Here is a 24,000-nt window from a genome sequence, read left to right on the forward strand (position 1 = left end):
AGGAACTTGACCACAACATCTTTGTCAGTGACATGTACAAGGGGATTGATGCACCCTCAGCAAGTTTGCTGATGACACCAAACTAGGTGATGAGGTGACACACTGGAGGGAAGGAATGCCATCCAGAGGGACCTGGACAGGCTGGAGAGGTGAGGTTATGCAAACTGCATGAAGTTCAACAAGACCAAGTGCAAGGCTGTGCACCTGGGTCAGGCCAATCCCAAGCACAGATACAGGCTGCGGAAAATCAGTCTGGAGGAGAAGGACTTGGGGGTGTTGGGTGATGAGAAGCTCAACATGGCCCAGCACCGTGTGGTGATCCCAGAACCCACCCGTGTCCTGGGCTGTGTCACCAGCAGCGTGACCAGCAGGGCCAGGGAGGGGATTGTCCCCCCTGCTCTGCTCTGGTGGGACTCCCCTGCAGGGCTGGGGCCAGTTCTGGAGCCTCCAACAGAAGAAGGACACAGAGAATGTGGAGTGAGGCCAGAGGAGGCCAGAGATGATGGGAGGGCTGGAGCAGCTCTGCTCTGGAGACAGGCTGGGAGAGTTGGGGTGTTGAGCCTGGAGAAGAGAAGGCTCCAGGGAGACCTTAGAGCACCTTCCAGTGCCTGAAGGGGCTCCAGGAAAGCTGGGGAGGGGCTTGGGACAAGGGCAGGGAGGGATGGGATGAGGGGGATGGATGAAAACTGGAAGAGGGAGATTGAGGTGAGACTGAGGAGGGAATTCTTTGCTGTGAGGGTGGTGAGACCCTGGCCCAGGTTGCCCAGGGAAGCTGTGGCTGCCCCATCCCTGGCAGTGTTGAAGGGCAGGTTGGATGGGGCTTGGAGCAGCCTGGGCTGGTGGGAGGTGTCCCTGCCCATGCAGGGGGTTGGGACTGGATGGTCTTTAAGGTTCCTTCCAACTGAAACCATTCTCTGATTCTAGGATTTGATGATCCCAACCTGGATCTGCTTGACCCTGTTTTGATGAGCTGGTCACCCTGGGCAGGGAGGATGGAGCCCACCATTCCAGAATACATCAACATGCATGGGGCCAGACCTTCCCCTTCCTGCATTTTATCCTGCCTGGCCCTACTGAGAGCTCCTGGGATGGGAACGACCCCTTCCCTCACTCCCCTTTGCTGTAACACACCAAAAATATTTGAAAAAAAAGAAATTGGATGAGCTAGGATTGCAAGTGAGAACATCAGACCCTTTTCCCTGTGTTCCCCCACTGCTGGTGTGTCCACAAGCCGAGATGTGACAGCTCTACCCACCCTGCAAACTCCTTCCCCCACACACCCCAAAGCCTCCCAGCTCACCTTTGTCCAGGACGGGCCCGAAGATGGCCAGGCTGTCATCGATGGTGGTGCAGTTCCAGCGGCGGCCCCGGAACTGGTGCTGACACTCCTGGATGCCCAACTTCACCCCCTCGGCCACGCTGGGCATGATCTCGATGTAGTTGCGGCAGAAGCGGAGCTGCTTGGGGACCAGGCCGGGGATGGAGCCGCAGAGGATGGGCTGGGAGCCCAGGGAGCTGTACTGCTGGCCCAGGGCGAGGGACCTGCAGGGGACAGCGTGAGGGTTGGTACAGCAGCTGGCACTCATGGCCCTGCTCTCATCCCAGGGAGAACAAGGGGAGCCAATAGTTGAGGGAGACAAAGTACTGAAAAAGAGGAATTTCACAGGAAAACTAGAGACTTCCTATGGAATAGCACTGATGTGAGAAGGGCTTTCACACCTGGAGACACCCATATCCTTTCTAGGCACAGAAGGAGGGACTCAGCTCCCTGCACAGAGGCACCTGGAGCCATTAAATGTACTCCCAAGTATCTGAGATGTACCTATGGGGCTGGTGGGCCTGATAAAGGACCTACAAGGAGCTGGATCTGGGGCAGCAACAGCTGGAGGCTGGGAAACCCTGGCATGTCTCACCTGCCAGGAGACACTGACCTGAGAGCATCTTGATTGTGGCCAAGGTGGAAAGTGCCCTGTCCAATGCCAAGTTCAGCAGCAGAGGGGTCACCATGTGCTGGAGAGGGACTACTCTGGGATCAGACATCTGAATGCCACGTGTCCCAGGCTGCCTTGACACCAGGGCAGGTGGTCCCAGCAGAAACTGAACCACCATGGCTCCACCCTGAGGACATCAGCCTCTAGCTGCACCTGTGAGCCAGGCAGATGTGCTGGTACATGGTAAAGGGGCTGGAGGGCAGATTTGACAGGACCTTTTCTTATAGGTCCAAGGACCTGCCAAGTGCCCAGCATTAAATATGTGGGTCAAATTGCTTATTAGGCCAGAAATTGTCGCTGAGGGGTGAAGACACATTTGCTCAAAGAAGCACTGAGACATCTGCTATTGCACAAAACCAAGAATGGCCATACAGTTACTGCTTTAGATCCAGACCACCCTGCATTGTCCCCCCAGAACATGTGGTCAAACCTGTGAATGAACAGCTGGTTCTGTGACATCTGGAACATGATGACCTCAACTACATCCTGTGCAGAAACCTCACAGTGCAGAGACTGGGACTGGCAAATACTGCAGAGCTTTGACTTAGTTCATCCATATTTCAGTGTGACCTGCAGGGTGAGGGAGGGGATTGTTCCCTCTGCTCTGCTCTGCTGAGACCCCACCTGGAGAAGTGGGTCCAGTTCTGGAGCCTCCAACACAAGAAGGACACAGAGCTGTTGTAATGAGTCCAGAGGAGGCCACGGAGATGATGGGAGGGCTGGAGCAGCTCTGCTCTGGAGCCAGGCTGGGAGAGCTGGGGTGTTCAGCCTGGAGAAGAGAAGGCTCCAGGGAGACCTTGGAGCACCTTCCAGTGCCTGAAGGGGCTCCAGGAAAGCTGGGGAGGGGCTTGGGACAAGGGCAGGGAGGGAGAGGACAAGGGAGGATGGATGAAAACTGCAAGAGGGAGATTGAGGTGAGACATGAGGAGGAAATTCTTTAGTGTGAGGGTGGTGAGAGCCTGGCCCAGGTTGCCCAGGGAAGCTGTGGCTGCCCCATCCCTGGCAGTGTTGAAGGGCAGGTTGGATGGGGCTTGGAGCAGCCTGGAATGGTGGGAGGTGTCCCTGCCCATGCAGGGGGTTGGATCTAGATGATCTTTAAGGTTCCTTCCAACTGAAACCATTCTCTAATTCTATGATTTCTGTTGTACCGGAACATCCACAGTTGGACTCAGGACTCAAGATGAGGTCTCACCAGTGTTGAGGGGAAGATCTCCTCTCTCTCTGTAGGAAAGGCTTTTCCTTGTGCAGCCATAATGCATTTCTGTGCTGCAGTGACACTTTGCTGCTTCAGGGTCAGATTTTTGTCCTCCAGCAGCCCCAGGTATGTTCTGTGCGCTGCTTTGTAGCTGGTTGGTCCCAACTGTCACAGGTGCCTGGGGTTGTTTCTCCCCAGGTCCCTTGGCTGAATTTCATGGTGCTCCTGAGCATTGCCTGGCCTGTAGATCTCCCTTCAAATGGCAGCTCACCCATCTGGGGTATCAACCACTTCTCCTGGTTTTGTTGTGTTTTCCCCCAACCCATCTGCCCACACCTGAAGTTTGCATGTGAGCTAATAAATAATTTTATAGTTACTAGCTAATTCAAGTTCAAAAAGACCTCAGGAGGTCTTTAGTCCAACCTCCTGCTCAGATCAGGGCCAGTTTCCAGGTTAGATAAGGATTCTCAGGCCTTGTCCTTCTAGAATTTGGAAGCCTCACTTTATGAGACCTGGGGTTGACATTCCAAACTGCCTGTCCAGCCTGGAATCTCAGGCTGGATGCTGAGCTGACACCAGTTGGGTGAATCAATTGCACTCTAATGATGTTCAGATGTGAAGACAATCCCAGGGAACCTGCTCAGGAAAGATGTCTCTGCTGAAGACACTAAACCAGAAGACCTGAATTCCATCCTGCTTGGAAAGAGATGCCTGCAATCCCTGCCTGACCATCTCTCAGGCCTGTTCCTTCTGCACTTCTCTGCCCACCTGCTCAGTGGTGGGGCAGCTGCCCGAGCCCTCAGTGCTGTAGCAGTCCATGTGATGTTTTGACTCCATCTCCCACACCCTTGGATGGGACACACAGAAAAGGAGCAGAAAGACATATTTGGGTGGCACCACAGGGCACCAGGAGTGGGTCTCAGAGCCCCTTTATGCATCCAGCTCCCAGCAGGCCCAACCCAATGGGAGAGCTCAGCACTGCAGGGAAGCCTTTGCAGCTCCAAGAAACACTTTTGGACAACCTTAACTTCATTCTCTATCCAGCCAGGCCAGGAAGGCAGGGAAAAGGCAGGAGAGCATGGTATGTTTCTCCAGACACCCAGACTCTGGTCTCAGGGGGGTGTCACACTGTGAGATCATGGAATCATAGATTATAAGAAGCTAGATCCAACCCCCCTGCATGGGCAGGGACACCTCCCACCAGCCCAGGCTGCTCCAAGCCCCATCCAACCTGCCCTTCAACACTGCCAGGGATGGGGCAGCCACAGCTTCCCTGGGCAGCCTGGGCCAGGGTCTCCCCACCCTCACAGCAAAGAATTTCCTCCTCGTGTCTCACTTCAACCTCCTTCTTCCAGTTTTCATCCATCCCCCTCATCCCATCCCTCCCTGCCCTTGTCCCAAGTCCCTCCCCAGCTTTCCTGGAGCCCCTTCAGGCACTGGAAGCTGCTCTAAGGTCTCCCTGGAGCCTTCTCTTCTCCAGGCTGAACACCCCAACTCTCCCAGCCTGTCTCCAGAGCAGAGCTGCTCCAGCCCTCCCATCATCTCTGGCCTCCTCTGGCCTCACTCACAACCCAGACATTTCACATGCTCAGGGGCAGGAGCTACAGAGGCCAGGCTTAGCTGGGAGACTGTCCTTTACAGCTGCAGGTACCAGTGTGAAGGGGCAGATGTGCATGCAGCCACGGTTTCGTGCAGGTGTGTGTGCAGTGCACAGCCCCAGGAGCACAGATGTCTGCAGGTAACATGTGGGGAATCCCTTTTATCTTTCTCTGCTTAATCCCTTCACACAGGAGTCTGGGCACTGTCTGTCACCCATGGGAGGTGCTGGATGCAGCAGAGTGTGGATCCAGCAGTCCCACATTGGTGTTCTGTGGTTTCCATTGGTCTGGGACAACCTTTGAAGCTCTGGGAGAAATAGTAGTAATATTTGGAAGAAGCAGGATTTGGCCAGATTAGAACTGTGCCAAAACAGATGAATAAGAATTTTTAGGATGAACACTCAGAAAGGTTTCCTGGTGTTGAGGGCAAAGGCTGCTGGGACATTTCTTCTGTCCCCTCTGCAGGGGACTGGAAGCTGCCTGGGGCACTGAGGACCACAGGCAACTTATCCCACCTGGGTTTTACCAGCCAGTGACAAACCGGGGTGAGCGGCTCCTCCTGGGGGAGGAGAACATTAGAGACTTGGCTGGGGGTGATGAGCTGAGCTGCTGCCTCGGGACAAAACAGCTTCTTGGAAAAGGTTTGTCCCCCCAGTGCTGTGTGTGCTGGGGACAGTGAAGGATGACACAAAGGTTTTCCTCACACTTGGGTCACATTCTGGTTTCATGATGAATTAAAAAGGAAAGTGAAGTGTGAGGAGGGGACCAGCTTCCTGGGGGACAGCCTGGTGTGGTCACCTCTTTCTGCTGCAATCCCATAAACCTGTTTCCATCTTTTGTGGGTCCCAAGAGCCCAGCTGGATTGGACAGAAACCTGGAAAATGTTGACATTTGTGTGAGGGGTGTATTCCAACAAGCTCCAAAGCAGCATCGATGCCTCCTGCCACTGCCTGAGCTCAGTCATTTTTACTTGAAATGCTGGGAAAAAAATCTCTGGGATGTGCTGCTGAGGGAATGTTTTCCAGCTCTAAACTCAGCAGTGGAAAGTGGATGAATCTGAAGAGCAATTCTTTCTTTTTTCCCCACTGTCCCAAGGACACCAGCAGCCCCTGACAGGCTGGGCAGGAGAGCAGACACAGCATGGGCTGCAGAGCTGAGTGTCTGTCAGGGTCTTGTGCCATGGAAATGGAGACTCCCCACCCTGCAGCTCTGCCTTGCCTCTCCCGAGGGATCTCCCATGGAAAAGTGCTGCGGGGATGCTCCACTCCACTGTGCCCTTTACCTTGACAAAATTGTTAGAAAGAGCTTGTGTTTTCAGCCCTGGAGCCCCCAGCACTCCTGGAGATCCAAGAGTACTGTGAACACTGGGCAGAGGATGCTGGTGGTGCTGACTCCAGGGATGGAGGAAGGTCACAACAGGAGCTGTGCCAATGGGATGTGTAGGTTAGGAAGCACCAAGTGCTCACAGACTCAGATTTCCTGTGTCTCCCTCCTGCCCCTCAGCCAGAGCAGACCTGTGCAGAGAGCCAGCACACTTCAGGCCTCTGCAGTGTGGGTGCTGAGGAGCCGTGGCACCTTCTCCCTGCATCTCAGCATCAACTAAATAACTACTTTTCCTAAATACTTTGAGAGCAACAGCTAGAAACACTCCTTTAGGGCTCCAAGGACCTGGTAGAAATGAAGCTCTTTTAAATCATATTTCCTTCCAGAGCAACTCAGATCACTTGCAGTATAATGTTAGAAGGCCAAGTCATCCTGCTTCTGCCCTCCAATGTCTTCTCAATGTTCCTTATTGATCTCCACAATTCCTATAACGTGCTGGGAAAACTATGAACCAGCAGGACAAAACCAGCTCACAGATCAGACCTTGTTTGCCACCCGTTGTCTTGGAGAAAAACTTTCTCTGCTTGGAGGGTTTTTCATTGTACTATTTTTAGACATATCTGGCATTTTCCAGTTCTGGGCCATGTTCTGCTTAAACTGGACAATGGCCCAGGCTGGCATCCCACTGTCTTAACAAGTGGCAGATGTTAATTTTAAGCTCAGGGATCATGAATCTCAGCCCAGCTCTGACTGACGTGTCCTGTCCTGAATCTGTCCTGCTGTCTCACCTCTCAGGGAGTGCTCTCACCTTTGAGGGGTGTTATATCTGCTCTAATATTAATATATTTTAATTATTGCAATTTGCTGACTGCAGCCCTTTGTGAACAGGATAAGACACAAATTATTGGGTTTGTCTGAAGATCAAGAGTGGCAAGAGGGAAAGTTTTGCAAGTCAAAGCATGCAATCTGTCTGCACATATGAGCTGGAGACATGCCAGGTCTGGGCTGAATCTGGAGCTCAGACAAGAAGGTGACAGAATTCAAATAGGGAACATCTCACTTTACTGGGGGAACTGGGAAGCTTTAATCAATCCCATCCTTTTGCTCATAATCACCCACTGTTTTCTCTCTGCTGAACATGTCCTCAGTTTGGATCTGCTCAGTAGAGAGGGCACTTGTGTCCCTGGTTTGAGGTGTCACCATTATTAGCACAGACTCTCCACCAAACTTTGCAGTCATTGACAGGCTCTGCAAAAACAAAAGGGTTTTTTTTCCTTCTCTTTTTAAAAGAGGTTCAACTGCCTGAGCATTGGGGCTGATCCCCCAGACAAGGGTGAGTCCCAAGGCCCTGAGTGGTGCAGGGTCTTACTGTATTTCTGCCCTGGAAAGTCTCTGTAGAATTTACACACCAGTGTGATGTGACCTCTGGAACAAGACAGCTTTGAACCCACTTGGTGTGTTTTAAAATTACCTCATTAAATCATGTGTTTGGATTGCATGATCTGCACAAAATTCAGCAGCCTGCAAGGCCAGGTTCTGTTCAATTAAGATTCTCCATTAATTTAGTCCCACCTAAAGGCTGGAAACCTTTCCAAAACCTTCACAAAGTCAAAAGTTCACCTGGGAATCACTCCTGCTGCTTAGAAATAGGTGAAGCATCTCTCTGAGAGTGCTTCCAGAGGGACAGCTCAATCCCTCCAGCTTCTGGATTATTTTTTTTTATTGTCCACTCTATGCAGTGGTGCCTTCTCTGTGAGTTGTGTCCTACCTACTGCTGCAACCTCTGCTAGGAGTGCTTACTCCTTCCTCCAAGCACTGCAGGACAGAGAGATGTTCCCAGTGGTGGGGTAGTACCCCATGGGGGGATCCTTCAAAGCCTGGGGGTGCCCAGCACCAGTTGTCCAGGTGCTTGTAGCACCAGCTGGTCAGAAATGGGGCAACCTGCTCCATTCAGAGAGATATGTTGATTATTTCCAGAAGAAGACAAGGAGAAAGCACTTAATAAAATGAGGCTCAAACCAGGAGGGTTGGACAGGAGGTACCCTGCTGTCATCCTGGATGAAGGGAGCTGTGCCATTGATGCATGGGATTTTATTGTGGGATGTCAGAGTGCTGACTGTTCAGGTATTGCTAATAATGAATGGTAGAAAGAAATGCTGAAGAGGAGGGTGCCTGAGGAACTGCAGGCAGGAGCCAGTGCTGTTGTATTTTAGTTTCCAGTCAACACTGATGTTGAGGTAGCTGAGGGGAGACCTCATCAGTCTCTACAACTACCTGAAAGGTCACTGTAGAGTGAAGGGAAAGCCAGAGAAGGATAAAGCCAGGGTGAGGCTTAAGGAAGCATCAAGAGGAATGCAAGAAGCTGGTAGCTGGGGAGGAGCTTTCCCTGCTTAGTGCAGGTGTCCTGGTTTGAGCCTCTGGGAGTGTTTGTACTCAGGGGAACACTGCTCATCATTTCATGTCTTCCTCATTTCGTGATTTCAGCCACTTAAAAAAAACTTCCAAAGGGTGCCCAGAGCATCCCTCTTAAAGAGAACCATCCTCTTTTTCCTCCACTCTACAGAAAAAAGGCTCTGCTGTTGGTGGGATGTGGTTTCCCTCATTCTCTTTATAAACTGCATCCAAATTCTGCAGGTTTAACAGAGCTCAGGGGTGCAGGGGAGATGGAAACATTTGCCCAGGGCTTTTAGAGAATTTTGCAGATAATGTCTGCTGCTACCCCCGTGGTAGGAGGGTGCTAATCACCAGACTCCATCTGCTGGGCTGTTTCTCATGGGCAGTCACTCTACCAGGCTGGACCTGCACATGTTGAGCAGCCAGAGGATCCTCTTTCACCGAGCACTTTGGGTTGGGATGAGCACATGGCACATGGAAGATGTCTGCCTGAATCCCACTGGATCTGGGGAAATTTAAACTGAAATTGGGGAGATTGAGGGGAGGCATAAGGAGGAAATTCTTCCCTGTGAGGGTGGTGAGAGCCTGGCCCAGGTTGCCCAGGGAAGCTGTGGCTGCCCCATCCCTGGCAGTGTTGAAGGGCAGGTTGGATGGGGCTTGGAGCAGCCTGGAATGGTGGGAGGTGTCCCTGCCCATGCAGGGGGTTGGATCTAGATGATCTCTAAGGTCCTTTCCAACCCAAACCAGGCTGGGATTCTGTGATTCTATGCCAAAGGATAAAGTTCTTCAAGAATGCTCCTATTGGTGGTCACCACCTGGCTGTGATGGCCCAGCTCTCTCCTGTGACACTCCACTTTCCACTTGCCATGACCTCTCTTTCCTCCAGAACCGAGACAGGAGGGAGGATGAGCTGAGGTAGGAAGTGGCCAGGTCTAAAATGAGCCAGAAACTGGGTACAGGGCACCACGACCCGCTGGCACTGATCAGACCTGTGGGCACACTGGCACCTGTGGGCACCTGTGGATGGAAGCCTGACCACAGCATGACCTCTGTGGCAGCTGATGGCCCTTGGGGTGGCTGCAGGGAAGCTGCTGGAGCCTGGGGGTCCCAACACCAACAATGGCATCTCCATGAGAATGCAACTTTGTGCCTTTGACACTCAGCAAAGTTAAATAAGATATCTGAGGGGAAAGAGGACAGGGCCATGTTTATGAAATGGGATTACTCAGCTCCCAGGCAATGAGAGTTGCCCAGAGATGCCCTCCTGGACAATTAGGGATAGTTTTGTGCTCCTGTTGCCTTCATGGAGTTCTGGCCAAGCATGTTCTGTCTTATCCAGGGAAGAGCCCATGATGCTGCAGCTATTACTGCAGAAACCGGAGTGTTTTTAAGCCTCCTGCTTGTTGTAAATAGGGTGTTAAACATGGAAAGGGGACAAAAGAGCACTAGCAGTGAGCTGGGACACTGGCTTCCATTGACAGTTTGATTAGTCTATTGGAGAGACTTCTGAGAGATTATTTAGTTGCAGTGAGAAGAAGGGGAAGATTAAGACTTTCTATCCAGCAGAAGAGGGCAAGACAATGGCTGGTGAGTGGGAATTCAGACCTGCAAAATGCAAAGGCACCAGTTTCAAAGAAGAAGACAAATGTCCAGCACTTATTGCAGATTCTCTAACACTGTCTTCAAATCCAGCCTGTGCTTTTCTGAAAAGAACTGATTGAGCCAATACAAATTAATTCCTCACCCTCAGGGTAAAAGGGCCCTGCCTGGTTTGTAAGGAGGATTTTTTTGTTCCCCTGTCCTCTGGGCTCATGAAGGGGGAGAGCCCTTATAGTCTGAATCTTGTCAGTTTCTGTACAGACCCACAGCAGCTGCACTAAGGAGGAGGACGTGCTGGGGCAGTGTCGGAGGAGCTCGGACCCAGCTGTGTTGTGAGGGGCATCTTCTGGGAAATCAATAGTCCTGATTTCTTCTCTAAACAAAGGTCTCGTCCATCAGCACTCGGTAAGATGACACACCTGTGACACATGGAGGGGTGGGAGGACTGCCTGTAACAGGTTTAAGCCACCTCAGTCATCTGAAGTGACATGATGACAACCACAGGCACAAGACTCCTGGGGTCCCCAGTGCAGGGGACGGAGGAAGGATCCTGGGTTCCCCAAAGAGGCTGTGCTAAACATCCCCCCAGAGCAATTGCATGAGATGCTAAATTCTTGCCCTTGAATTCAAAGAGCACTGAGGGAAGTTCCTCTGTCCCCTACAGAATTTGTTGGGTCCTACATCCTCTACGGCATCTGCCATATTCCCTTCTGATCCAATCAACCTTTGAAAAGAAATCAGCTTTAAACATTTTTCAAGTGCTCTGCCTGCTGCTCCACTGCTGAAGCATGCATGGCCTGCAAACACTGCTGGAAACCTGGGAGCCTCTTCCACCACCTCTAGCCACTGGCTAGTTCCCCCCACATGCCTGGCAGTGTCTGTCTTCTCAGCACCTTTTTTGTAGCCTCATCTGGGTTTTGAGTCCTGATGGCTCAAGAGCAAACACAAGCTGCTGCAGGGCCCACACACTCCTGCATCTCAACCTGGGCCAGTAGCATCCCCTGCACTAGCATCTAAGTGTAGTGTCCCTGCACCAAACCTGGATCACCTTACTGAGCTGCCACAAGCTTCCTAAAGACCCTTTGCCTCTCTCAGTTCTCCACCCTCACCAAAGATAATTTTCTCTGGAGACATCACCCTGGTGACATTTCCAAACGACACATGTTCCACCAGGGTGGATCTTGCCCTGCACACCCTTTTGCACAATTGATCTCATTTTTTTTCCCTGGTCAGCCAAGCTCTTTGAACAGGAGATTAATGTCTCTTGGCTCAGGACTTTGTCTCCTCTTGGCTCACGTGAACCATTGTGGAGCATGGATCCAGGGGTACAGTGGCTGTGAGTTGCCTTGGCCTTCATAAGAGCAGCCCAGGCATCTGTAAGTGCTTGAACAACATCTCATCACTGATGTTGGTGTAGATCTGAGGAAGATCCACAGGTTCTTTGGATCTCCTGTCAGAGAAGCAGACATTCATTTCTCACAGGGGGATGAAGAGCACTGGGCACCATGACTGAGGAGAGACTATGGAAAAATTATATCCTGGACAGGTATTCCTGCAACTTGTACTAAATTCCTGTTGCATTTTTTTTGGAGGGAGGAGTGTCCTAAGTTAAAAAAACATAATTCCTGATCCTCAGAAGTGTTCCTCATTGCACGGTACAAACACTTGAGTTGTCCAGAAATACTCATAGACAACATCCTGCCTGGTTTTCAAAAGAGCTTCTTGCAGGGCCCTGGCACCAAGAAGCATGAGACATGGCCTAGATGTGATTGGAAAACTAAGTTGACCCTCAAAGTGCTGATAGTTGAAGAAATAATGAAATTCAGAAGCTTGTGTCACACACAGAGGGAAGAGACAGAAGGAAGGTCAAGATAGTGGCTGGATGGTGACTTGTGCCCAGAAGTTTCAATCCCCCAGCAGAATGAGGAGGTAACACAACTCCCTCACTGCCAGCAGCTCTTGGAGGCAGAATTAATGTGTCACTGGACATCACAGTGTGATAAGAGAAGAGGATTGGGAGTGAACTGGCAAAAGCAAGAAACACCAAAGATGGAAGAAGATGGTTATAAAAACATTCAGGCTATCAGCAATAATTAATACTATTTTTTCTGTGACAATGAGATGTTGTTAGGCTGTATCTGTGTGCAATGTGGGATCAGCACATTATAACTGCATTTGGTAAATGGTTTAAAATCACCTCTAGAGACAAATCAATCACAGAATCATAGAATCATAGAATCATGGAATCATGGAATGGTTTGTGTTGGAAGGAACCTTAAACATAATTTAGTTCCAACCCCCTGCATGGGCAGGGACACCTCCCACCAGCCCAGGCTGCTCCAAGCCCCATCCAACCTGCCCTTCAACACTGCCAGGGATGGGGCAGCCACAGCTTCCCTGGGCAACCTGGGCCAGGGTCTCCCCACCCTCACAGGGAAGAACATTTTCGTAATGTTCAACCTGAATATCCCCTCTTTAAGCTTCAAACCATTGCCTCTTGTCCTCTCACTACACACCTGTGCAAAAAGCCCCACCCCAGCTTTCTTGTAGGTCCCTTCAGATATTGGAAAATTGCTATAAGGTCACTAAGGAGCCTCCTCTTCTCTAGGCTGAACAAATATTAAAGCATCCAGAAAATCCAGAATTTACAGATTAGAAGAAACAATTGGAACATGTGGCTCCTGACTGTTATAATGGAATTTTAGAACTTCCTATAATCCCCTCAGCTTGGGGTAAGTGATGTAGGCTTGGTTAAAACACCAAGTAGGAATATTCCTCATATTGAAAGGTGGTGCAGGACAACCTGACTTGGAGCAAGACAAACACCAACACTACATCAGATTAGAGAAGCCAAAATTTGTAAACCTCCAAAGGTGAAGATCACCCACCTCCCCAGGACTCTGTCCCAGGGCTGTGCCACCTTCTTGAGAAAACAGTGTTTCCTTGTGGCCAACCTGAATCTCTGAATATATGCAAATTTGGTGCCTTTCCTTGTCTCCTACTAATTGCCAAGTATTGAACATAATCCATTCAAGGACATTTCAGATGTCCTTCTGTTTATGCTTCCCATGTTCTTAAGGATTTTGAATAGGCACTACTACAGATGTTTCCAGGTAAAAAATAATTTCTCTCTGGGACTTTGAGGTTTGTCACGTTTCTGGTGGTCGTGAACAACCCCTTCTTCGATGCAGCTGGCTCTGTGTTATCCCATGTGGTGGTCTGAAATAAGATGGCCACTGCATCTTGCAAATGCAGGAAAAACCTATCACACCAACAGCAGCAGCTTCAGCAGTTATCACAGAATCACAGAATGTCAGAGGTTGGAAGGGACATCCAACATCCAGTCCAACCCCCCTGCCAGAGCAGGACCCAAACTAGGGCAGGGCACTCAGAAAGGCATCCAGACAGGTCTGGAAAGTCTCCAGAGAAGGAGACTCCACAACCTCTCTGGGCAGCCTGTCCCAGGGCTCTGTCACCCTCACAGGAAAGAAGTTCTTCCTCATGTTCAGGTGGAACTTCCTGGGCTCCAGTTTGAATCCATTGCCCCTTGTCCTGTCACAGGGCACAAGTGACAAGAGCTTGTCCTGCCTTCTTGATGTCCTCATGTATTGATAGACATTAATCAGATCCCCTCTCAGTCTTCTCCTCTCTAGACTGAAAAGCCCCAGGTCTCTCAGCCTTTCCTCATCAGGCAGATGTTCCAGTCCTTTCATCATCCTTGTAGCCTCCCTTGGACTCTCTCCAGTCGATCTCTGTCCCTCTGGAACTGGGGATCCCAGAACTGGACACAAAACTCCAAGGGAGGTCTTACCAGGGTCGAGCAGAGGGGCAGGAGAACCTCCCTCGATCTGCTGGACACACTCCTCCCAATGCACCCCAAGATACCATTGGCCTTCTTGGCCACCAGGGCACATTGTTGTCCCATGGAGAACTTGTTGCCTACCAGGACTCCAAAGTCCTTCTCCATGGAGCTGCTCTCTAGCAGATCAGATCCTGTCCTGGTGCATTTTATGTTCCTCCCCAGGTGCAGGACTCTGCACTTGCTCTCGTTGAACCTCATGAGGTTCCTCTTTGCCCAGCTCTCCAGTCTGTCCAGATCTCCCTGAATGGCTGCACAGCCTTCAGGGGCATCAGCCAATCCTCCCATCTTGGTGTCATCAGCAAACTTGCTGAAGACACACTCTATCCCCTCATTCCAGTTGTTGGTGGAGATGTTGAATAAGACTGGGCCCAGTACTGATCCCTAGGGAGCATCACTAGTCACAGGTCTCCAGCTGGACTCTGCACCATTGATTACACCCCTATGGGCTCTATTGTTCAGCCAGTTCTCAATCCCTCTCACTGTCCACTCTTCTAACTCACACTTCCTGAGCTTATCCACAAGGATGTTGTGGGAGACAGAGACAAAAGTCTTGCTAAGGTCAAGGTAGACACACCCACTGTTCTCCATCTATCCAGTCACACCATCATAGAAGGCTGTCAGATTAGTCAAACATGAGCTCCCCTTGGTGAATCCATTCTGGCTTCTCCTGAGAACCTTCTTTTCTTTCATGTGCTTAGAGATGACCTCCAGAATAAGCTGCTCCATCATTTTTCCAGGGGTGGAGGTGAGGCTGACTGGCCTGTAGTTCCCTGGCTCTTCCTTCTTGCCCTGTTTGAAGACTGGAGTGACACTGGCCTTCCTGCAGCCCTCAGGCACCTCTCCTGCTTGCCAGGTTTTGTCAAAAAGGATGGAGAGTGGTTGAACACCACCAACCAGCTCCCTCAGCACTCTTGGGTGCATCCCATCAGGGCTCACGGATCTGTGTATATTCTGATCTCTAACCCAATCCTCACTGACCAGTGGAGAGTCCTCCTTCCTCCAGGCTTTCTTACTTGCGTGGTCTGGGATTCACGAGGGCTGGTCTTAGGAGTAAAGACTAAAGCAAAGAAGGTTCTCACCAACTCTGCCTTCTCTGCATCCTCTGGTACCAGGGCTCCCACCTCCCTCAGCACTGGGCCCACATTTTCCCTCTTCTTCCTTTCTCCACTGATGGATTTGAACAAGCCCTTCTTGTTCTCTTTTACTTCCTTTTCCAGTTTAAGTTCTAAGAGGGCTTTGGCCTTTCTTGTTGCCTTCCTACATAGCCTGACAACATCCCTGTAGTTCTCCCAAGTGACAAGTCCCTTCTTCCACAAACTGTGAACTTCTTTCTTCCACATGACTTTTTTCAGGAGTTCCTTGCTCACCCATGCAGGTCTCCTTCCTCCTCTACTTGATTTTTTACTCAAAGGAATGCAACTATCTTGAGCTTGGCAGAAGGGGTGTTGAACACTAACCAGCTCTCTTGGCCCTCCCCACCCTCTAGAGTCTTAGCCCATGGATTCCTGCAGGTAGATCTTGGAAGAGTCCAAAGTCAGCCCTCCAGAAGTCCAGGCTTGCTATCTTACTTATTGCCCTGCTTCTTCCTTGCAAAATACTAAACTCCACCATGTCATGGTCACTGTCATCAAGGCTGTTCCCAACCTTCATGTCCACAACCAGACCTTCTTTATTTGTTAATACAAGGTCCAGCAGTGCAGCTCTCCTCATTGGTTCCTCCACTGCCTGCATTAGGAAGTTGTCACTGATGCTCTGCAAGAGCCTTTTGGACTGAACGTGCTTTTCTGTGTGGGCTTTCCAACAAATATCAGGATGATTGAAGTCACCCATCAGCATGAAGGCATGTGATCTAGAGGCTACTTCCAGCTGTCTGTAGAAGGCCTCATGGACATCTTCGTGGTCTGTGGTAGACACCCACAACAGTTTCACCCATCTTTGCGTGCCCCTTGATTCTTACCCATAAGCTTTCAACATGTTCTTCCTTCCCCCGGGCAGAGCTCAATGCATTCCAGTTGTTCTCACATGTGAAGAGCAAATCCACCACCTCACCTTGCTGGCCTGTCTTTCCTAAAGAGTACATAGCTATCCATGACAACCTTCCAGTCATGTGAGCTATCCCACCATGTCTCATTAATTGCAATTATGGGAAATGAGATCTTCAGCTATAGAAAGCTGAGGAGAAAATCCTCCTGGAAACCCTGTCCAATCACATCAAGGACAAGAGGGTGATTGGGAATGGATTTATCAGAAGCAATTTGTCCTGACCAATCAGACAGCTTTCTGTGATGAGGTTCTGTGGTGGGGGGGAGCAGTGGATGTTATTTACCTCAGCTTTAGGAAGAACTTTGAGATCATCTTCTGTAGCATCTCTGTGGAAAAATGGATGAAATATGTTCTAGACAGATGGACTGAAAGGTGGATGGACCTCTGGGCTGAAAGGCTGGTGGTCAGTGGCTCAAAGGTTAACTGGCAGCTGGTTTTGATAGGCTCCAGCCTATCAAGAATGTTTTCAATAGAGTGAGAAATGTCTTGACGGGAACCTCCTAAACCTCAATATAACCAAATGCAAAGTCCTGCTCTGGGGTGGGACAGTCCCATGGAACAGGACAAGTTGGGGACTAACTCACTGGAAAACACTGGCTAGAGGATCCTGGTGGGCAACAGCTCAAATAAGAGTCTGTGTCCATGCAGGAAGAAGGTCAACTGCACCCTGGGGCTGCATTGGCAAGAGAGTGACTAGAACATGGAGGGATGAGATTCGTCCCCTCTACTCAGCATTTGTGAGATAATGTGTGGAATCCCGTGTCCAGTTTGGGGCTCCCTAGGGTAGGCAAGACATGGACATCTGGGAGTTCAGTGGAGACCTCCATGGTGGCTAGGGAGCTACCTTGAGTGCTCTGGGGAGACCTTAAAGCACCTTCCAGTTCTTGAAGATGCTACAGGAAAGCTGGGGAGGGACTTTTTACAAGGGAATGAAGTGATAAAACAAGGGGTAATGGCATAGGTGAGACATGAGGAGGAAATTCTTTAGTTTGAGGGTGGTGAGACCCTGGCCCAGGCTGCCCAGGGAAGCTGTGGCTGCCCCATCCCTGGCAGTGTTGAAGGGCAGGTTGGATGGGGCTTGGAGCAGCCTGGGCTGGTGGGAGGTGTCCCTGCCCATGCAGGGGGTTGGGAATAGATGATTTTTAAGGTCCCTTCCAACACAAAGCAGTCTAGGATTCTATGACTGTCCAGTCAGCGAGCAGGGAGTGGGGTCAGATCTGAGCTGTTCACCTGCTCTGAGACCAGTTCCCTCTAACATTCAAAGCCCTTTACCCAAGGAGGTCCCACCACAAAGGGCTTCATAAAAGAGTGAGCAGATCCCTCTAGGTTGCTACCTACAACCACCTACAACAGCGTGGAGGCCCTAGCCCTGGAAAGATTCAAGGTCAGGCTTGAGGAGGCTCTGAGCAACCTGATCTAGTTAAAAAGGTCCCTGTGCACTGCAGGAGAGGCTGAATGAGAAGACCTTTAAAGGTCCTTTCCAACCCCACACATTCTGTGACTCTCTGCTTCTACAGCACCACCTCCCCTTGTCTGAGCACAGCGTTGGGCAAACAAACCTGCTGTTGCATCCCTTCCTTCAGCTCCCTGCCCTGGATTAGTGTTGCTGCAGCAACAGCACTTTTGTCAGCCGAGCCCATGCCGGGAGAGCTGCTCCAGTTTGGGTGACTCAGGGCTCTGTCATGGCCTGGAAAGTGATTTGGCATCTGCCTGCACCCCTTTGTCCTGGCATTGCACGTGGTTGGGCTCAGGAGTTATTTGCCAGCAACTGCTGGCAGGGCTGGGGGGCCGGGGGGGCAGGGCTGGGAGCTGGGGCTGCTTCTCTAACGAACAAAGTGGCTGCCAGGGGTGTGGGCCCAGGAGCTGGGCTTCTTTGTTCCCTGTGCCAGATAGAAATGTTGTGTTCAGCAGTGCCTGGGCAGGGCAACGTCTCTGTCCCTTTAGAAAACACAATCACACCATTTGCCGTGGGAGAGAAGCCGTTCGTTCTGCAGGGCTCTGATAATATGATTCGACCTGGAATTTACATAAATGCATATGATCTGCATAGGAAAATGGAGGTTTCCAGGCTCTGACTGCAATGAACACAGTGAGATTTTTCAGCACTGTAAAAACCTTTCTTCCAAAGAAAGACCCTGAAATTTGTTTGGAGACCTGCTTGCTCCAGCAAGGCCACCACATTTGTTGGTGCTGCTGTCCCCTCACTGCCCATCCTGCCTGTGAGGAACTCCCAGGAAGGGACAACCCACCACACAGATTGTCCTTCCTTTCCTGCTTCTTCCCCCTGGCTGACACTGAGGGAGAGGAAGGTTTCCTACCAGGGAGGAGGAGGTGATGGGACACTCAATCCAGAATGGATCAGAAACGGAGGGAAGGAAAAGAGACCTCTCCAGGGATGCTGGTCACCTCCTGTTGGTCAGCCAAGGCTTTCCACATGCCTCCAGTCTGGGCTGCTGCTTTGGAGAGGTCTTGGTGGTGGCTAACCTCAATGAGTGGTTAGTGCCAACTGTCTGGAAATCACTCACTGTGAGCCACCAGCTTTGGCACTGAAAGGCATCTGCTCAGTGCTCAAATACTACAGGAACATCCAGATGTACACCATGGATGAGAATGACAACACCCAGCCAGCTGGCCCGTAATTTGGGGTGTGATCTAAGATGGATGCCCAGGCTGCCTCTCCTTGGAGAGACCTTCACTGTGTCCTGAGACCAGGAGGTAACAGAGAAGATAACAGAGGTGTCTCTTGCTCCTATAAACAGCTTGAGGTTACCCCAAGCAGGATGTGCCCTGGCCTAGGAGGTGACCATGGGTGCCATGGTCTTGCACTGAGCTGGACTCTGCCCACCCTGGGCAGTATAGCTGAGAATAAGGAGCCCTCTCACCTGGATGAACTGGATCTTAAAGTGGTTTGTTTGTCAGTTACAACATGGAAAAGCCAAATTGAATCTTCTGGAAATCAGATCTAGAATTAGTCCTGGTATTGGATTGTGGTGAAAAACTCTATGCTGCTATTTTCACGGACAGCCCAGCAGCACCCAGAGCAGAGGGGTGCTGAGCTCTAGAAAGATGTGGAGCACATCAATGTTGCAGAAAAGACTGAACCAGTTGATACACTGGGTCTGCTCCAAAGGCCAAGGTAGCCAGTGCTCTGCCTTCTTGAGAGGCAATCTCAGTTAAGAAGGGAAACACCATGAGAAAGAAGGCAAGGGGAGAAGATGGCTTTGCCCAGTGTGCAGGTTCCAGCAGTGATGGGAAGTGGGATTTCTTGAGTTGGAGGATACATCTGGGCTATCATACTCAAGGTCTACCAGTGGAGCGATTCTCAGTAATTGTCTCCAAGTTACATCACACCCCATGGTGTATGCAGCCTCCACTGTGCTTCCTGGGAACAAGTTCCACAACCTAATTATACACATCTCGATTAATTTTAAACCCAAGGGCCAATAAATTCACTGAGGAACAGCAAAAACCCTTGAAACTGTCCCTTGGGGCAGTCCAGACAGGACCAGATGTGAGAAATGTACTTCAAGGGCCTCCAGAAGAAAAGGAGGTATTAGCAGGTCACAGAGGGGTTTGAGCCACTTGAGGTTGGTATCAAAGCTCAGGTCCTCTGGGCACCTCAACCACCTGTGCTGGACTGGATATTCAAAGGGAGGGTCCCCTCTATGCAACATGAATCTCATGCTACATGGAGTAAGTGATGGGACTTGAATGGGAAACCCTGATGACCCAGGAGTCCTGGAAATGGTCACAGACTGTCAGAAATTTTGGAGCAGCACCAGGAGAGGTGTCTCCTGCTGAAGAGGCCCCACTCTATGATAAAATACCAGCTAACCAAAGAAATGGGAGAAGCAGGGGATGGTTGGAGTTGACAGTTTTCCCAAGTAAGCACAATGCCAAGGGGAAGTATGGAATGAATTCCTTATTTTGCTTCTGTGTGCAGCTTTTGCTGTATCTGTTAAACTGCCTCTATCTTAACCCATGAGGTCATGTACCTTTACCCTTCCCATTCTCTCACCATCCCACGGGCAGGACTGGGTGTGGTGCCAAGCTGCCCACCTGGGCTAACACACAACAGGTTCTTATACCATGAGAAATAAACAGCTTTTTCTGGGCACACCCTTGACATCGTTCACCATCTGCAAGATCTGTTTGCTATTCACTTGTAACTGTTTTCCTCCAAGCTGCAAATCTAAATATTGTGTCCTCATGGAATCACAGAATCATCCTGGTTGGAAGGGACCTTGGAGATCATCAAGTCCAACCGTAACCTACATCCACCAACCATAACCTCATCTACCCATTCAGTGCTTAACTCATGTCCCTCAGCTCCACATCTGTGTTTCTTTTCAGCACTTCCAGGGATGGTGACTCTACCACCTCCCTGGGCAGCCTGTTCATGTCCAACCACTCTTTGGGTAAAGAAATTCTTTCTAATATCCAGTCTAAACCTCCCCTGGTGCAACTTCAGGCCATTTCTTCTGGTCTTGTCATTATTCACTTGAGAGAAGAGCTCAACTCCCACCTCCCTACAACCTCCTTTCAGGTAGTTGTAGAGAGCAATGAGGTCTCCCCTCATTGCTACCTTCATTCTCTCATCTGAAGACATTCAGCCCTCCCTGTTCCCTGGTGCTGTTGGATTGTTCATGTGCTTTTCTTATTTTATGCAAGTGTTTTAGGCAATGCAAACAGAGCTCAGGGGTCACTAATAAAATAAATAATGACTGAAATAACAACATGCTGATATTTTCTGTTCTGAGAACAAATCCAGCAACAGCTTGGAACAGCTTTTCTCTCACCTATCAACCAACATGGTCCCAAAACTCTGGGCAAGAGAGACAGCAGCAAGGTGCAAAGCTTGTGGATTTGTACAATTACAGGTTTACTGAGCACTGAACTAACTGCAGAGACCTGTTCATAATAACATCTGTTTCCAAGATGATTATAAGAGTAAGTCTAACCTATATCAGTGTTGTGCAGATTTGGGCTCTCTTTCCCAATTTGCATGACTTTTTAAGTTCTGTTGACTATTTTATTATCTATCAACCTTGGAGTGAAACCAGAGGAGGCCACGAGGATGATCCAAGGGCTGGAGCATCCCTCCTATGAAAACAAGCAAAGACCGTTGGAGTTTTTCAGCCTGGAGAAGAGAAGGCTTCAGGAAGACCTTATTGGAGGCCTTCCAGTATCTGAAGGGCACCTACAAGAAAGCTGGGGAGGGACTTTTTACAGGGGCACAGAGTAATGGTTTTAAGCTGGAAGAGGGAGATTGAGGTGAGACATGAGGAGGAAATTCTTTGCTGTGAGGGTGGTGAGAGCCTGGCCCAGGTTGCCCAGGGAAGCTGTGGCTGCCCCATCCCTGGCAGTGTTGAAGGGCAGGTTGGATGGGGCTTGGAGCAGCCTGGAATGGTGGGAGGTGTCCCTGCCCATGCAGGGGGTTGGGAATAGATGATTTTTAAGGTCCCTTCCAACCCAAAGTAGTCTAGGATTCTATGATTCTATTGACTCATCCATTCCTGTCTTCCACTGTCACCTTTATGTTGGACCATCCTGAGCAACTGCAAAATTCATCACATCCCTGCTCCCCCACTGCCCTCCCTTTCAATATGTTTGACAGTGAGTCTTCTTGCAAAACTCTACTATCATCTTCTTACCAAAGTAAAGTTTACCTTTTCCATATTTTTTTTAAGAAATAATCTGATTTGGAATCATTGGAAATATCCTTTTTCCCCTGAGTTCTAATCAAAAATAGAGAACAATAACTCTGAGAAATTGTATGTGTTTTAAATATTTGATTATTGAGCAGAAATTTTGCTCAGAATTTCTTCTTTTTAATCATTTGGGATCTGACCTTTTTATTCTGGTCAGTACCTGCAATACTGAGCTTAAGTGAGTTCCAAGCATTCTGGAGAACTGGTTGGAGGGATGGGGACCCTCTGTTAGGTGCCACAGCTTCCCTGGGCAACCTGTTCCAGGGTCTCACCACTTTCACAGGCAGGATTGGACACCAAAGACTCAAGACCATGAAGACCCTGGGTACTGTACTGATAAGTTTGTTACAGGTGTAGCTCCTCTGCTGCCAGCCAGGCCACCTGGGTTGGACTAAACACAAGTCGTTATTGCAGTGTAGGTAAGAGGAGGAGCATCAGTGCTGGTGGCACGTGGGAGATGCCACCATGGCAATGCATGCTCTGGAAACAGCTGAGCTGAATGGAGTAACTTAATTTCTGACCATCTGGGAAGAGACATCTGTGTTCTTGGGGTGAAAAAGGCTGATTTTCAACAACTAGACTGTTTAGTGTGTCACCAGATTGTCTGGCTGTCCCTAATTTCCCTTGTTGTGCCTTGGTACAAACTCTCATCCATCTGATCCAAAGTTGCATAACAGTTGCCACCAAGGTATGTTTGTGATAAGGCTGCAAAGTCTGCAGATGTGACCCCAGCAGACATGGTGACGAAGATGATGGGGGGTTGGAGCATCTCCCTGATGAGGAAAGGCTGAGACAGCTGGGGCTGTTCAGCCTGGAGATGAGAAGGCTGAGGGGAGACCTTATCCATATATATAGATATCTAAAGGGTGGGTGCAAGAAAGATGGAGACAGGCTCTTCTCAGTAGTTCCCAGTGTCAGAATGAGGGGCAATGGGTACAAGTTGGAACATGGAAAGTTCCATTGAAATATGAGGAAAAACTTCTTTCTGGTGAGGGTGATGGAGCCCTGGGACAGGCTGCCCAGGGAGGCTGTGGAGTCTCCTTCTCTGGAGATATTCCAAACTCACCTGGATGCAGGCCTGGGTAAAGTGCTCTAGGTTGTCCTATTTCAGTGGGAAAGTTGGACTAGATGATCTCTAGAGGTCCCTTTCAACTCCAGCAATCCTGTCATTCTGTGACATGGGGTGAGCCCCCCTCGAGAGCTTCAGTACAAATTAAGTCTCCAAAACGATGATTCTGAATGTTGTCTTAGACTGAGGCAAATATCCCTTTTCCTAAGGGATGATATCAGCTCCCAGACTCTTCCAGTTTTCTCCCTTCACCAAACAGAACCAACAGGCCATGCCCCACACAAGCCACAGAGATCTTTGCTTCTGCAGATCTGATTTTGAGGACATTTACAAGAAAAATGAGCAAACTGAAATGAAGACAAAAAATTTACGACCAATGATAACTGTGCTACATAAGCTGCTTGTCAAGCAGAAATCAGATGCATTTAATTAAAAAATTACTAAAGGTGATTTGGTTGTTGCCAAAGATAATGAGGCCAGAGCACATGCAATGCAATGATCAGTATTGAAAAACACAAATAAAAAGCCTTTGCAACAAAAGAAAAACATGACTGCTAAAAGCATCAGCAATCAAGGGAGACATATTGTAGGAAATCAGGTAAAAAACTGATCAGTGATGAGGGAACTGCAGGGCTGAGATACAGGGTATCTGCTCTTGGCTGCAATCTGGGCTAAAGGCTGAAGCAGTAACTCCTACCAGAAAATAAATAATGTTGTATGTTTGCAGAGAAGTCTGGGCCCAGCTGTCTTGTGTGTGCAGATGATGGGAGTCATCTGATGGCTGCAGACACTTCAGCTGGGACCATTGTCCTGGTCTGCCACCATAGTCCAAGTTGCAAAATGGACACCGAGCTAATTTCAAACCTCTGTGAGCAAACCCCACCTGCAACTGTGTCAATGTCAGCAAGACAAGCAGCTGGGATGGAGCTGCCTGCCCGGGAGATACCTCCAGCAGGAGAAGGGGAGTGAGGAGTCGAGGGTGGAGAGACACTTGATAGGACTCCACTAGGGCTGTGGAAAGCCCCCGTGTCAGCCCTCCAGGATGTCTGCAGATTCTAATTATAATTCTTCACAACTGCTAGAAAGTAACTACAGGATACTTGGATGCCTATGAGACATGGAAATGGGATCAGAACAACAAAATCAGGAGTCTATCATTCACCACTAGGCCCTTCTGTTTTAAACTCAAAGTGTCTATTTGCTGAAAATGCAGAG

The 24,000-nt window shown here is 49.7% G+C and overlaps 1 protein-coding gene across 1 annotated transcript in view; it reads right to left on the reverse strand.

The window, feature by feature from the left end:
• Positions 1–24,000, reverse strand: part of WNT3 (Wnt family member 3) — a 47,113-nt gene that overhangs the window by 12,474 nt on the left and 10,639 nt on the right. The window contains exon 2 of the mRNA XM_051640426.1: positions 1,301–1,542. Coding sequence (XP_051496386.1) covers positions 1,301–1,542 — 242 coding nt within the window. The remainder of the gene's footprint in view (positions 1–1,300; positions 1,543–24,000) is intronic.

Source organism: Apus apus, chromosome 25 (assembly GCF_020740795.1).
Source record: "Apus apus isolate bApuApu2 chromosome 25, bApuApu2.pri.cur, whole genome shotgun sequence".
NCBI classification, from domain to species: Eukaryota; Metazoa; Chordata; class Aves; order Apodiformes; family Apodidae; genus Apus; species Apus apus.